General features: G+C 42.8%; 1 protein-coding gene across 1 annotated transcript in view; it reads left to right on the plus strand.

Annotated features, from left to right (window-relative positions):
- Positions 1–15,376, plus strand: part of GPHR (Golgi pH regulator) — a 27,062-nt gene continuing 11,686 nt past the window's right edge. Inside the window, exons 1-9 of the mRNA XM_089549825.1 lie at positions 1–227; positions 668–727; positions 4,349–4,452; positions 5,233–5,339; positions 8,710–8,814; positions 8,913–9,033; positions 10,352–10,432; positions 11,939–12,051; positions 13,725–13,813. Coding sequence (XP_089405951.1) covers positions 186–227; positions 668–727; positions 4,349–4,452; positions 5,233–5,339; positions 8,710–8,814; positions 8,913–9,033; positions 10,352–10,432; positions 11,939–12,051; positions 13,725–13,813 — 822 coding nt within the window. The 5' untranslated portion in view covers positions 1–185. The remainder of the gene's footprint in view (positions 228–667; positions 728–4,348; positions 4,453–5,232; positions 5,340–8,709; positions 8,815–8,912; positions 9,034–10,351; positions 10,433–11,938; positions 12,052–13,724; positions 13,814–15,376) is intronic.

Raw genomic sequence — 15,376 nt, forward strand, 5'->3', positions numbered from 1 at the left:
CTGGCGACACTGGTGTCAACATTGCCAAGATTCGATTGCCCGTTTTCGGGTGGTGGTGCCGACGCTGCCGACAGGCCGATTTGCGTCCGCCAGGATGTGGTGGTCAAGTTCAGACAAATATATAAGCCCTTGAGAACAAGCCAGAACAATTTGTTTAAAGGGCTGCACGAAGTCGACATAGCGCCATGTCGCTTCTTACAGATTTTCTCGTCGTGACCGTGTCGCAAGTACGTGCTTTCTACGTGTCGATGTAGGCGCACCTTCGAAGCTGTGTTAATTTTAACTGCAAAGGCTACAAAATTTTCACATTTCATGGTTTAAATCGGTCTGTTTCTAGGCATGCGGCTTGCTCTGTTGTCAGGTTGTGGTCTGATTATCACAACCCGAACGGGTTTAATAAATCTTTGTTTTTAATAATTTTCTTGTTTAAATCGACTGCGGGCTCAATCTTGAAATTGTTCAATATTCAAGCTGATCGTGTTTCCGCTGAACTGGAAGTGGGTATATTCATTAGTCTTGTATTTGTTACTGTGATAGAAGTATTGTGACGCCTTTCGGTGCTGAACCGTCGTTCTCGCAGATGACAAAAAATATGTCATTGGAAAGTAATTGTCAAAGAGGCGACGTGTGGAATCGCGTATTAAATATTTTAACCCTTGTGTTTCAGGTATTCTTCTTTGCGGGTGGATGGGTATTCTTTATGAAGAAGCTGTTCAAAGACTATGAGGTAACTTGCTCGTGAAATATCAACTGGTGGTTTTGCGCTGGTTTCGCTTTGTGTGTAGAAATGAAGTTTGCAGAAAACATTTTCGCAAGTAGCAGTGTAATACCCTGAATTCAATTTTTGAAATTCGGTTATAACCGAAGAAGGTCATTATTCTTGACATGCACACCATAGTTAGCTGGCTATAGATTAGGAGAAATTAACAAAACTATGAAACCAAAGGGTGTGGTGATACAGCAGTACTGTTGGGTTAGCGTGTCGTGCATTTTGAGGCAGTGCTCTGCTAATTTGCACGCTTCTGGAAATCGGGAGGCTCTACATGCTCGCTGTCTACTAGCAAAGCGCCTCTTTATTCGCTTTCATCATCCGCTTTGGGCAGTTGCTTTGTTGAGTAGGTTTCTCCACCGCACATATAAGGACACTGATGCAAAACCATGTTTAGTCCTCGCGAAAAAGTGTCATGTTCTGGCTACTGCGATAGTTCAGTGGTTGTTCCATTGACTCTCTAGCACACAGACATGATGCTCCACCCTCTCCCAGTGCAACAACACAACAACTCAGTATTTAGAAGTAAACTTCCATTGCATTTTTGTTGGATGGCTCCATCATTTAACTTCTGTTACTTTCCTTTTAATGGGGATACCGCTACCTTCTATAGGTACTGCTCTAATTACCATGGTTTATATGTTAATTAATAGTAAGTCAGCTGCTTATGCTTAAAAAAAGGCCGTTATAAACTCTAAGTAACTTTTGACTTCATAGGAATAGCTTAACATATCACCTAAAAAAGCCGCTAATTCATTTGTAGAAAATAATATTGTCGGAAAAAAAAAAAAAACTGCATTCTGGAATAAATCTCCAAAAAGTTCACCGAATTTTCTAAAAATAAAAGCCGTAAATTCTAACCCCTAGTTATGCAATGGAAATATGCACAAAGTGTTAAATGGTGTATGTCTTGTAATGCGCCTGTTCTGTTACATGGCAAAGCACTATCCTTACTCCAATGTCTCCCTGGGGCATAACTATATCTTTTCTCAGCCTTGTGAAATTACAGACTTGACTGGAGCAGTGCTGCACGATTGCATGATACTTTCACTCTAACACATGACACCACAGGTTCCAGTTAAAGTAGTATAGACACCTAATTTTGGTCGCATGTTTTCTTCTTTACAGCGATGCATAAGACATTACATGGACCACTATGTGATGTTCGCCTACGACTGCTAAGTAATTTATAATCAAATCTTTTTCTCATGCTGTTTCAATTTCAACAGCACTGTCACGTCAAAGGCCCATATAGTTCACGTGAGGCAGGAAAAAACCGCAATAAAATCGCTGCTTCTTCACTCATTGTCATTCCAGCTCTTGAGGTAGGCTGGCTATAGCGTTATAGTGAATTAAAATCACGAAGCAGCAATTAAATACTTTTCTTGCCTCACATGGCCTATGCTGACCTTTGACGTCACAGGTATTGTTCGGCTGCTGAAACCAAAACTGAAACAGCACAAGATAAAAATTCAGTTATAATTTATTTAGAGGCCCTAGACAAATATCATGTGGTGATCCATGTATACTAATGTCTTGCACATGGTTACAAAGAAGAAAACACAGGACCAAAATTTTGCGGTCTATACTCCTGTAAGCAGTGCCAGCCAGCAGCAAAAAAGAAAGCATTTCACAAGAACGTAAAACAACACCATTAGAAACAAGTGTTTGCATCAGTGCTGTAGCAGAATGGGTTAGCGTTACATTTTTTTACATGTGAGATGGCTTCAGGTTTTCTTGCTGTCATTGCTTTTTGTTTATATTTACTTATGATCTCCCTTGGATGTGTGTTGCCTTTTAAGAGAGCTACTACGATGCTTCTAAGCAAGATCTTTGTTTAAAAAGTTATGATCCATAAACCATGGTTGGGGTCCTTTGTCTTTCAGATAACAAAATTACACATCATGATCACCACTTGATCCTATATGTTTTAGGGGAATCCCTCAAGGTGGAATAGATTTGTAATAAAAGAGTAATTACTCATTTGCATCCACCCAAGCAGAGCCATATGTCTGCAAAGAAAAGCTATACAGCTTCCGCCGAAACTTCATATTTTTAAGGCGGAAGCCTTTAATGCCTCATCGTTGTAAGCAGAAGTTGTCGACAGAAAATGTCACGCTTTTCAGTTGGTCGAAACGGTCGTGACGTCACAGTGCGCGAATTTCAAACGGGCCAATTGCACTTTGGCTACTAACCATGCAACCAATTAAAGGGATCGTATAGTGATGCTCCAAGTTAGTGGGACTTACTTAAGGGGGGACACTGGTCTTTGAGACCGAAAAATGACCAAAAAATCGATTTTCAAAAAATCACATTTGTGGAATTTACGGTTACTATTTTCCAACTGTATCAATTTCTTCCTTCAAGAAATCAACATATTGACCATAATATTAAATTCAGATCATCGTGTGGGCTGAATTTATGCAGGAGCAGACAGTTTAATGGCATGAAAATTTTGGACATCTGGCTGTCTTAGTATGTCAATATCTCAACATCTAGGACAGCTAGAGATGTTGTATTATTTGCTAAGGGAAGCTGAAGGCACAGTGTGTGCAATAATTGAAGCAGATTTGTTCAATCGCACTTCAAAAATTTATAATTTCGCAAAGTTTATCGATGCATTGAATTCACACCTTGAACATTGATATTCCAAGTGCTGTAAAATTACTAATGAGGGTAAAACAGAAAAACTGCTTTGATTATTGCACTCTTTGCTCACCATACTACGCAGCCATGGATTAAAAATAATTTTTTATTGAGCAGTTTTTTTTGCACCGAGGTACTAATGAAGGACCAATTAAAATGAATTATCTTGGGAACCGACTAATTTATGAGAAAGGTAATTTAATTGTTGAAATTAGCATAAAAAACTGAGCAAGGTGGTACAGTTTCATTAGGATTGGACTAAAAATAAGGAAAATAGGTCTAAGACCAGTGTCCCCCCTTAACCAATTAGCCTTTCTAGTCAGACCAGATAAACAAATAAAACAGAGTTGGAAATTTTCCGAGCTTGGGAATATAACCCCGGTCTCCGGAGTGCGAGACGAGCACGCTACCACTTCGCCATGCCAGCTCGATGATTTGGAACGAACAAAGGCGCGTCTAGTGACTACGGTGTCGTCTTCATTCACTCCCATCTTCCTCCCTTCCCGTTACAGCGAGGTTTAGGTGTACACCGAGATATGAGAGACAGATACATTTCCTTTCCTCAAATAACAAACAGTCTCTCAGTCAATGCCTAACAGTGCTCCAGGAAAGGCTTCCGCCTTGAAGCAGTTTAGTGTGCCAAAGTGCCCCCTGAACTTTTTGAAGAATAAACAACCCCAGACCAGGACAAAATTTTTCTACAACTACGAAGTTTCTGTGGAAACTGTATAGCTTTTCTTTGCAGCTGTATGGCTGATCTTGGGTGGATGCTAGTGCGTCATTATTTCCTTCTTGCGATCACTACTTATGGCTTCATGTTCACTTGAGCTTTCATTTGATCTGAGCTACTAATTTTGTATAAGGAAATGTATTTCCTGTCTTTTTGTTACTTTTCTTTCTTTGATAACATTTGCATTTATACTTCATGCACAGGTTCATCACTTGTCTGTGCAGCTGCTATTTTCGGTAACCTTCTCGCTGTCATGCACAATGTTTGAGTTGATCATCTTTGAAATCCTGGGCTTTCTCGACACAAGGTAAACACGTGGGTTTTAATATTGCAGTTTTCTTGTTTTATGCTGTCATGGCGTGAGCCATTAGACTACCACCTCACGATGCCTTGGTTTAGCCAAAATAAAAATAATACCACAACATCTTTGTGCTCATGTGCATTAAGAGGGACAAGTTATAGCTCCTTTATAGATAGCTCCTTTTATAGACTGACATCGTAGTGGCCACTGTGTTCAAGAGAGAGTGGCAAAGGCTGCCCGTTTATAAAATCTGTTTATCGCAGCCTACTCTGCCGTGCATAGATAAAGTTGTCCCCAGTCCACCGTCATGGTACTCATGGTATCGTGTGGTAGGCAGCTGTAAAACCTTTCCAGAGGTTCTATTTCAGAGATTAAAGGAATTTCAGCAACACACTTGCTATACGCGAGGTGTGTGTAAAACTGCAGACATGTTGATTTTGCATTCTCATGTGTTTTTGCTGTTTAGAGAAGAGTTGCAATAAATCCATGACACTGCAACACTAATATTCACCACTGTGTAGCGTTCATCTAAATTTATTTTCTCTCTCCTGGTTTTCTCAGTGTGTTTGAATTGTGCTTGCATAGTTTGTCTTGAGGGAACTAATAAACGTTGCAAAGCATCCTGGGATGTTATTTTTGTTGACAGAAAGCTGATAGAAATGTGGGCAAAGCACTTTAAAGATGTTTATTTTTCTGATGCACTGTATTTCTAATATACTATATATATATCTGTATTATAACAATTTTTTAGGGCTATATTGTCGTTCTTAACTCTGTCTCTCTCAGATCGCGGTATCTGCACTGGAAGCTTGGATTGTATGCCATTTTGTTCATGCTGATAGTGCTCCTTCCTTTCTACATTGGCTACCTTATTATCAGCAACACACGGTTCCGTAAGTATGTCATCTTCAGCCTGTTAAGGTTGTTATTTGCTGTGCAGAACTGCTCAGCTCTGCCATGTGCAAATGTGTAGCCTTATTTGTCTTTTCCTTTGGTTGCACATTGTCAAAACTAACTTCCTTAACACCAAAAATGCTTGAATAATTGAGCAAGCATAGGGCTGGAAAAGCCCTTTGTGACTGTCACAGACACACAGTCAAGTCATTTTTAGTATATTGGCAGCGACTAAAGTTGTGAACATCAAAGTTCATTTATAGGAGCCAAGATGGCACTTGACACAAATTTCTCTTGCCAACTGATGAGAGTGGTATTGGGGATAAAGTACTTGTATGTACTTGTTGGTTCTCGAAGAGCAAACTGGATAAAGCCATAATGAATTACTCGCTGAATTTCAAAATTTCCCTTCTGAAGCCATTGATGTTTCTTTAGAGAGTGGTGCTGTGAACTCTTGTTAATTTGAACTCGCTTAGTTCAACTGTATGATTATTTAAACTCGTGCTTTGGCCCCATCAACATCGAATCTATTAAAGATGATGGAAGCTTCAGCATTAACTGGTTACTCAACTCCACCTTGCTATGATGTTGCTCACAAATGAGGTGGATAAGCAGCAGCGCTGGCAGGACCGGGCCGTGGCCCAGAAAAACTGAGGGTATTATATTTGGTGTTGTCGTGCCACTAGACCAGTGGATCACAAGCTGTCAACATCATGATCGTCGTGTGAGCTGTGGGGAAGACCTAAAAGTGTCTACCCTTGTCTGCATCTGTGCTTTGCAGACATTGAAGGTTGTAAAACTGGCCAGTGTCCCTTACACATCTTGTTCTGTAAAAGGCTTTATGCATAATTCAAACAAATTTGCAAACTTCTTTGTGTTGGGTAAGTCTATAAAATATAAGCTTGATGCATGACAAGGGAAAGTGCAGTTGTTTTGCTTTTGAGTCCGTGTGTATCTTTTGTTTGGTTGGTTTGTTGGTGTTGTGTAATTGAGAGTTGTAATAACTGTTTGGGTCCGATAACCCTGCAGCAGTAATATTTACCTCTGATTAGCTTTCATCCGAAGCACATGTGCTGGACACCAGTGATGTCAGATCCGTCTGGGTTGAGCTTCTTCGGATGTGAGAGGTATTGTTCAAAGGAGCGATGACTGAACTTTAAGAACCCCATTTTCTTTGGTGCCAACAAGTATCTAGAGCCAGGGTCTCCGATTCCACAACGGTATTGTTAGAAACGCTGTAGAAGACTTTGACCAAGAATTTTTCTAGCAGTGAATGCGCTCGTTTTTATGTATCCCGATGCCGGAAACCATGATCAGTGAGTGCGATAGCAACAGCAAGCCAGCAAAAGTGATGAACTAAAAACTCATGTAGCCTTGGCTGGCAGGCAGTAATTAGACAGATTTAGTACAGTGTAGCACCCATTTGAGTGTCCACACCGAAAGCTGTTTTGGTACAGTGTCGTATGGGTCGACAGCAGTTTTTATGGATTGTGGTTAACACATCAACCAAGGAGTGCGAAAAAACTGTCCCAACTTCTTGTAACAAATGCTTTTCTTCGAAGGGTTCACTGAAGGGAGTGCAAACTGTAATAAATATGACAACCATTCTGAAAGGAAAAAACATGGTGCACTTAACAACATACGAGTAATAGTTTACCAAAACGTGATTACAGGGTGTGATGCGCTGATAATGGAAAGGTTTAACTGCAAGACGTCGGCATCAGCTTTCTAATATTTTCAATGCCAAATTAAAATGACAAATTCTCGTTTCTTCAGTATTATAGTGCTCCATTCTTACAATAAGACAAGGTTTGTTTCATCTCTGGTGTAATCCCATGACATGCTTTGGACAGTTGTCGGTCTCTTTAATCTGTCTACTGAAAGGCTTTTACAGTGATGGCTGTCGGGAGGACTTTTATTGGGCATAAACAGCATCAATATCGTCACTGGCATCATAGCATGTAGCAGTTAAAGCTACCACTTTCACGTGCTACCTACAGACAGCGTGAGAAACTACAAGGAATGACTGGATGAGCAAGCGGGAACTCTAAAGACTGTGCCTCCTGTGGTTTTTACGTCCAGAGGGGCCCTGACTATGGGTGTACTCAAGTTAAGGAGGCTCTGTACAGCTGTCGCTTTCAATTTTTCCCAACCACAAAAGCTGCAGCCAAACCGCACTGCATAACATGTGCATACATGCTTTCAGATGTTGTCATGCTTCACTTTTGCGTGCCTTGATTTGGATTGTGTGTAATGTGGTAAACTTTAAATAAACTGTTCCATGTGTGCTGGCGACAGGGTTTCACTACACCGCACAATGCTATTCTTTGTGGGTCTGCTTCAAGTGCCCTTATGCCATGAGATGCTGGCATACTTTGTTGCCACCGTACAGTAATGTACAGGCACCAAACACTCATATATTGGGCTCTTGGGAAGCCTAATCTTTAAAACAAGGCCCAGCTGACAGAGTTTACATGAAAACAACCGCCATGGCTGGAAGGAAGAGAGTTGACATAACACACTCCTGAAGCACCTCACAGTGAGCATTTCCTGTGAATGAAGATTCGCAAAGAGGAAGAAGAGATTGCCAAAGAAAGACTTGTAAAGGGAAAGTTAAAAGCTGCGACACTGATTAGAGCTGGCCTCCAGTCGGCTGCTCATTTTGCGCTCTTTTGTTCGAGCAGGATCTAAAAGCTGTCTTCAGTGACTGGACACAAACATCTACTTGGTTAGAGGTGCACCAGCATGTTCACGCACACCCAACAAAAAGGGAGTGACCATTCACACGTGGCGGCTGCAACACATAGCAGCACCCTGTGATGCTAAAACGTGAACACTTGGCTCACAAGAAACGATATCAACAGCTTCCGCAAAGAGCACTGGGAGCACACACTGACCCAGTGGTGCTGTCACTTGGAAATGTGTCGCATTGCTCGTGGGCAAAATCTAGGCAGGTAGGGTAGGTACTTGAAGGGTTGCCAACAGTGGGGAGCACTTTTCATTTCCCACTGGCTCAGCTAGGCAGTGTTGAAATGAACTTTGGCCACAGCTGCTGTGCTCTATTTGTCTTCTCTCCGCACCCTTAAGTTGATGTGCCTGTTTGGGCTAGGTTGATCATTCAGAGCTTGCAAAACAATGCAAAGACAATAAGGATGTGAACCAAAACAAATACTATGGTGTGCGTTCCTATCATTTTTTTCCTATTGTTGTGCCTCTTTTCCTACTCTTATGAGTTCATATTTTTTTTCATTTTCACCAGTGCTGTCTGGTGTATTCTTGGTCATAGTTTAGAATTTGAAAGTGTAGTCATTAGTTAAGAGCATTACATAGCCTATATCTTTTTCGTAATCTTTCCTTCATGCTTTGCAGTGCAAGCAAGGCTTGTCAAGCCGCTCGCTCTGGGATCATGGCTGGTGTTCGTCTATTTATTTTGGAAGATTGGGGACCCATTCCCAATCCTCAGCCCAAAACATGGTTAGTTGTTTTCTTTCTTCTTCTTTTGTGTCCCGTGCTGTTCTTGGCCACTGGGCACGCGGTTACACCTAGCTGTTCTTTCTTTTGTTCTCCACCAGGCATACTGTCAATAGAGCAAGTTATCAGCCGTGTGGGTGTCGTGGGTGTCACACTCATGGCCGTACTCTCGGGATTTGGTGCTGTCAACTACCCGTACACCTCCATGGCTTACTTCATGAGGTAAGCGATAGTAATACTGACAGCTTCAATAACTAATGCACTCATAAGTAGGTGTTACAAATAGTGTGAAGTGTTGTTTGTCTGATGCTTTTTTTTCTGAAACTGCTGCGCTTACATTGCACCTAAATTATGCAGCCATAGATTAAGGCCTGTGTTGGGCAGCTTTCAACTGAGAGTAAAAATAAATTCAGCAGTGGGGAGCAGATGATGTAAAATTATAAGCACTGTGGAACATTGTGCCCATTACAATGCATTGAGATTTAGTGCACAGTGGGCTGCAAAGTAGTCTTTTAACATAGTCGATATGAAACGATCTTTTTCACTTCTGCACATTACCTCATGCTTTTCTCTGTACACTTAACAGTGAAATGATTGAGAAAAAATGTAAACGGGATTTAAATTTTTATTTTTAGTGCATTCACGTTTCAGGCATTTGATTTTATGGATATCAGGTTAGTGCACATCTTGTGTTTCTGGGTTGTTGATTATTCCTCTGTTTTGCACACACGAGCCTATATGGAGCTAAAATGTCATGCCTGTGTTCTACCATTGCAGTTCCTACTCTAAAGTATATGGCTACCTATAAAAATTGAAGTTGATGCTGAATAAAATAGGCTTTCTTCAAATGACTCGCATCCAGGATTAACCAAACTCTCTTGTTGTCTTTATAAGTATGAGCAGTGACACACTTTGCTCAAGCATAAAAAAAGCAAACTACTGATCGTGCAATGGCTTTGTAACTGCCAAAGGTTGCACTGATAGCAGAAATCTGTATTGTGGAGTTTAGAGGTCTTTTTCCTGTAGCAAACTCAACTTGGCTGATGATGATGATAATAGTAATTAGTAATGACAGTGACTTTGCCTACAGGCAGTGGCAAGGTGTTCATTGCAAAACACCTACAAACAAACAACACCTTCTTGTGTAACTTGAATGCAAATGAGCATGGAGACATTTGTACACCGGCCACTGCAATGGCGGTCGCCTGCCAAACAGAAGGTCGCAGATTTTATGGGCATTTTGATGGAGGAAAAACGTCGAAGTGCCTGTGTGCTGTGTGATGTGAGGGCAAGTTAGAGAGACCCCAGGTGATCGAAATGAATCTGGAGTCCTCCACTCCCTTGCAGCTCACGTGCAGCTTCAGGACTGTACTGTGCCATAATGTACCTTACGATGGTCACACACCTTCTGTTAGTGTACCAGCACTTAATTAAAGTACTGTGTTTTTCTCTACAAAGTTGTAGAAAGCCGGGAAGCATTAATGCAAATCCAACAGGCTCATAACAGATACAGTATACTGTCGCATACATTTCCTTGCAGGGTTGTCACTACTACTGATGTTCAAAACATGGAGAAGAAGCTCCTGCAGACTCTTGACGTAATCATAATGAAGAAGAAAAGGTTCGTACTTGCATTTGTGTGCTCTGTATCTGACGTGGGCAAACTTGCAAGGGGATAAGCAGTGTGTATAGTAATTTTACTGGCTTTGATGGCTAGTCATCAAGAGTATATTTAAGGTTGGTTCTTTGTTTAGCCTCTGAGAGAGAGCATTTCCTCCTGTTATTGGCTTTGGCTTTATGGAACCTAGGGCTCAGTTAGGGCTGGTGTCACAAGGGTGCCCTTCTGTCGTATATTGACCTTTGGAGACTATTTGCATTGTACTACTGAAATTTATATTCAACTAACAGGTTCTTTAATAGTGACATCTTTAATACTACAAGGCTTTTGGTATCTTTTGCACTGAAGTGTTGTAGTAACAATGACATATGTATTCCGAAATACCATCCTGTCTTCTTTGGTTGCCAGATTATACATGGTTATTGTGACAGCACTTTTTTTTTGTTGTTCTTTTGTTTTTATTTTCCTCTCATTGGAATCTTTAAGCAGGTAGCATGATGAAACGGTGTGATAAGTCAAACCTCGTTAGAATGAACCCAGATATTGCGAATTATTGCCCATATTGAATTGCTTCAAAATATTTTTGACAAACACACGAATATAACATTATATATATCCATCGCAGTTGACCATAAAACTGATATATACCATAAAACTGCCCATAAAACCCATAAGTGCCCATAAGTTGACCATAAAACTGCTGAGCGCCATGCTTTGCCCACTTGGATGGCAGGCAGCAGGCTTTGCCTCACTACAGGAATGACAAATGGTTATGCAGTAAGCGTTCGCACCAGGGTTCGCACTTTATCTCGCTCGTATCAACAGTGCCACAGAAGATATAGCGGGGTGAAGAGTTAGTAGCCACGTGTTCAGTACCCGTTTGCATGTCTTGCGCCTGTCGATAGTGTTTCGGAACTAGCGCCACTGTCGATTGTAGCCTTCCAGTAGCTATCCTGTGCTTGCGTCCACTGTTGCGGAGCTGGTGAACACGGCAGTGGCTTTTGTTCTGGCGTCCCGTTATTCACGCAACGCTGCTGCAATGCAGCAAAGCTACCTTAGCTGACTTCTTACCTGCCACCACGCAATGCTAGTGCACTGCGGGGAAGCCATTCTGACGTTTGGCACTTGGTTCTTTGCAGCCTTCGCAATCGCCAGAGCGGCATTGAAACGATGCTACAGCTTCTGAAAAGCTCCCTCCCAGCTGCCATTCTTTCGCTGACTAATTTGCGCTTTTGCACGAGTTACTGGCAAAGTTTTGTATTGCGAATTTGGGCTTTATCAAACTAATTTACGGGTATTTTTCACCTGTTCACTATAATGAGGTGTTACTGCACGGAGGAAGCTTCATATTGAGTGAGTTCGTTCATTTCAGTTGCAACTACCGACTGATGATACTGGCGTTATTCTTTGTGCACTTAGTCTTGTGCTGCATTTCCAGCCAGCACCTTCAGTTGCATAAAACCAGTTCTTAAACCTAGTACCTGCTCCTTCCCTCCTGGTCTTCATCAGGATTGCCTTGGCCATGAGGGAAAAGCAGAAGCAGTCAGCATCAGGCCGGCAGACCTCTGGCATCTGGGGGATGCTGCAGAGCGTCACTTCACTGCCATCTGGAGGCACCGAAGGTGGGTCAGTGGCAGCAGCCATTCGGGAGTGAGGGGCATACACACTTTGTTCATGCTCGCTCTAGAGGTGTTCAGTCTATGTAACATCTATGTAAAGGTTTCCTATATCGTGGTGGCATCTAAATGGCTGTGGCCTCCTGCTGCCGTGCCCGAGTTCATGAAATCAAGCCCTGGCTGCAGCAGTTGCATTTTCTTGGGGGGCGAAATGCGGAATGACCTGTGTGCTCTGCAATGAGCAGCCAAGGTCAGATATGTCGGGTTAGTGACGTGGTGCAGCTCAGGCGCTCATAGAGAAGAGCACCTGTCAATTGGAAAGGAGCGTCAAGAAAGGTGTGCGCATGGTCCGTCTCGCCAGTCCATAGGTGGCACAGTTGATTTTTTACCGACTAGTTTGGCACAGTACACAGTGTGCGTGAAGTAGAATCTTATGTTTTATATGAGCACCGATATGCTGTGAGCATGCTTACCGCCACTGGTAAACTGCAGAGGGTCATTTTCAGTGGAACAATATTACCATGCTGCGCGCTAATTCGGAATGCCGCCGCTGTCTGCTTGATGGCGTGTGAGTCCGACTAAGCATCATATACTTAATCCTGGCCCGCACATCTGTTAAGCAGCCCAACACTGCGTCACCAGTCAAAATCGTGTTTCTGATTTTACAGCAAACTCCATTTCTCCCATATAGCGCCCCAGGTCTTTGAATTATCCTAGCCAATGCAAGCTTTCAGCTCAAATTATCCAGTAAAGTTTACATTGGTACGAATTATGTAGGGTATCAGATCAACCAAGATTAAAAAATTATCCAGTAAAATTTACTTTGATATGAATTATCTAGGGCATCAAATCAACTACGATTCAATTATTTAGATTTTACTGTGCTGTGGTTTTGCACTGGCCCCTCGAGAGTAGCATGAGCAGGGTTCTGCTGTAGAGAGTGCTCTAGTCAACATACAAGAGATGATGCCAACAGCATCTTTTTCCTGTCTTCTGAGCCACTGTGGGCTGGAACAGTTTGCAGTACTAATAGGTGCCAACCACTGTCTGCATGTGGGTTGCTAGACCTCTTGAGAGGTAGCTACAATGTAACAGGTAGTCTGCTTGTGGGGTGCTTTCATATCTAGTACGCACTAGTTGTGCGAGTCAACATGAAGATGTCTCCCTTAACAGTAGCCATTTGTGAAGACTCTTTATGTAATCGCTTTTAAGTTGTGATGAAAAGAGAAATACCAGGCAACAGTAAAGATGCTGCCAATTTCAACACCAGCTGGTTGCTTCACCCTGCCTCACTATAATGTCACTTATGACTGAGATGGTTAAGCATACAGTTACCGCTGAAAATCACAGCATCTTTCCGTAGGGTCTTTCACAGCCACAGACCCAAACACATAGAGCTGAGCACCATGTAAAGCATATTAGCTTTGCCATCACCAACGTATTGATTTGCAAGCAGTGTGAGGAGTCCTCTTAATTGTTCTACAACAATTGTTCTACATTTGGAATCAGTGATTACGGGCATCCACATCTTTGCCATAGGGCAGCACCCTCAGCGGTAAACGAGGCTGCAACTTTGAGCTTTGGCCATGCGTCTTTTCCGGTTGTGTGCTGTATGGTGCAGCTGGCCGCTGCAATTGAGATTGTGTGGTTGTGGCCTGACCGGGTGTTCTCCATTCCAGACATTGGGCAGCTGAAGCAGAGTGTGGAAGCCCTGGAGGAGTTCAGCCGGCAGTTGTTCCTGGAGACTGTGGAGCTGCACAACATGCTGGTGAGACACGGTTTGCTGGAAGAGGTCTCCATAATGAAGCAGAGTGTAAAGTTGGGCATGTTGGTAAGGGTTCCTGTCGGGTACAGAAGCACAAAAAGAGCAAAACACATAAGAAGAGTGCACAGGACAAGCGCTTGCTCTCAGCAAAGTAGTTTTTTTGCAACACTTCTTATCAGCATACTTGGTTCTTTGCAAAAGTATTTATACTGAGCGTTGCTATAAAATGCATTTGTTGCTAGTAAGCACCTGTCCCTGGTGACTTCCTTACTTGCCTCTCTTTTTTTTTCTTCTTTGCGCTACTGTACGTGACATGATCCATATTGAAACCAGTTTATTTCATCCATTCGCCATTAGGGAGAAGGAAGTCAGGTTCAGCTGTGATTTTGCTTCAAATCAGAAAGGGTGGGGGGAGGGGGGGGGGGGGGGGGGGAATGAGAGAACTGCTGAAGGGAGATTTTCTTTTATGAGTTTCTGTGGCACTTGCCTTTCTACCAAACTTTAGAGGTACACCAAGGGAAATTTTTTTTTGTCTTGAGTTTATAGCTGCTGGTGAGCTTTAGTACCGTGTGTGTATATTTCACGTTAAGTGTGCAAACAGGGTCAACTTAATATGTATTTATGCTGTAGAAACATATTTTATTCACTTCATAGCCTTCCTTTGCTCTGTTAGAATGCCAAACTGGATTTTGATAATTGGGAAACAATGCCAGGTACAGCAGAAAGTCAGACAGTGAGGTGAGATTAGGGAGGTTGTGTAATAGGGTGATCACAGTGCACCGGACAGGGTTGATTGGAGATTGATGGGAAAGACCTTTGTCCACCGTGGACGCAGCTTGATTGATGACATCGTGATGGTGATAGTATCAGCCTTCCATGCCTGTGTGGAACAGGGGTACGGAAACGTCTCCCTGGGGGTGTATAGACGCTTTACAGCGCGGGAGCATGGGCGCCACCATATTTGGTCACGTGACCATTCCGCCATCGCCGGCCTTCGGGCCTTCTCGTTTCGACGGTTGCCGGTGCGCTGGTGTCTGGCTGCAAGACGCTTCTCTGGCTCCCGCTGTGGATAACGAGCTGCCGGACGGCACAAAATCTTCGTGTGAGTCCGCACAGAACGTGTGGGTGCTGAAAAATGTTTGCTTCAACCAGCTCGTCTACTTGTCTGCTTCAGACTGCCCGCATCGGCTCAAATGTGTCAGCAGCTAGACCGCGGTCAGCTACCTGCGCGTTCATATTTATTCATTCAGTTCACCTTCTAACGCTACTGGTGGACTGCGTAACTTGTCGTTGAACTGCAGATTAAAAGCGGGCTAATGCCTGAAAGCTTGCTTTTTAGAGCTCGATATTTTTGCCAAGTGGAGGAATATGTGTTCACAGCAATCAAGAACGTTCGCTGCTCAGCATTCTGCACGCGACTTACAACCGACCGTCCGTGTGCGTGTGATCGTTGGCCGATTGTCCCGATATTCACTTTATTCACCGTTAACATGCTGGCTTCTAAAGAAATAGGATGTTCTTCAAGGACCCCTTCAGAAGCTCGGAGACCTTCGACCGTGCTCTCCT

The sequence above is a fragment of the Amblyomma mixtum genome, chromosome 6 (genome assembly GCF_055824585.1).
Source record: "Amblyomma mixtum isolate Tamu chromosome 6, ASM5582458v1, whole genome shotgun sequence".
In the NCBI taxonomy this organism is placed as follows: Eukaryota; Metazoa; Arthropoda; class Arachnida; order Ixodida; family Ixodidae; genus Amblyomma; species Amblyomma mixtum.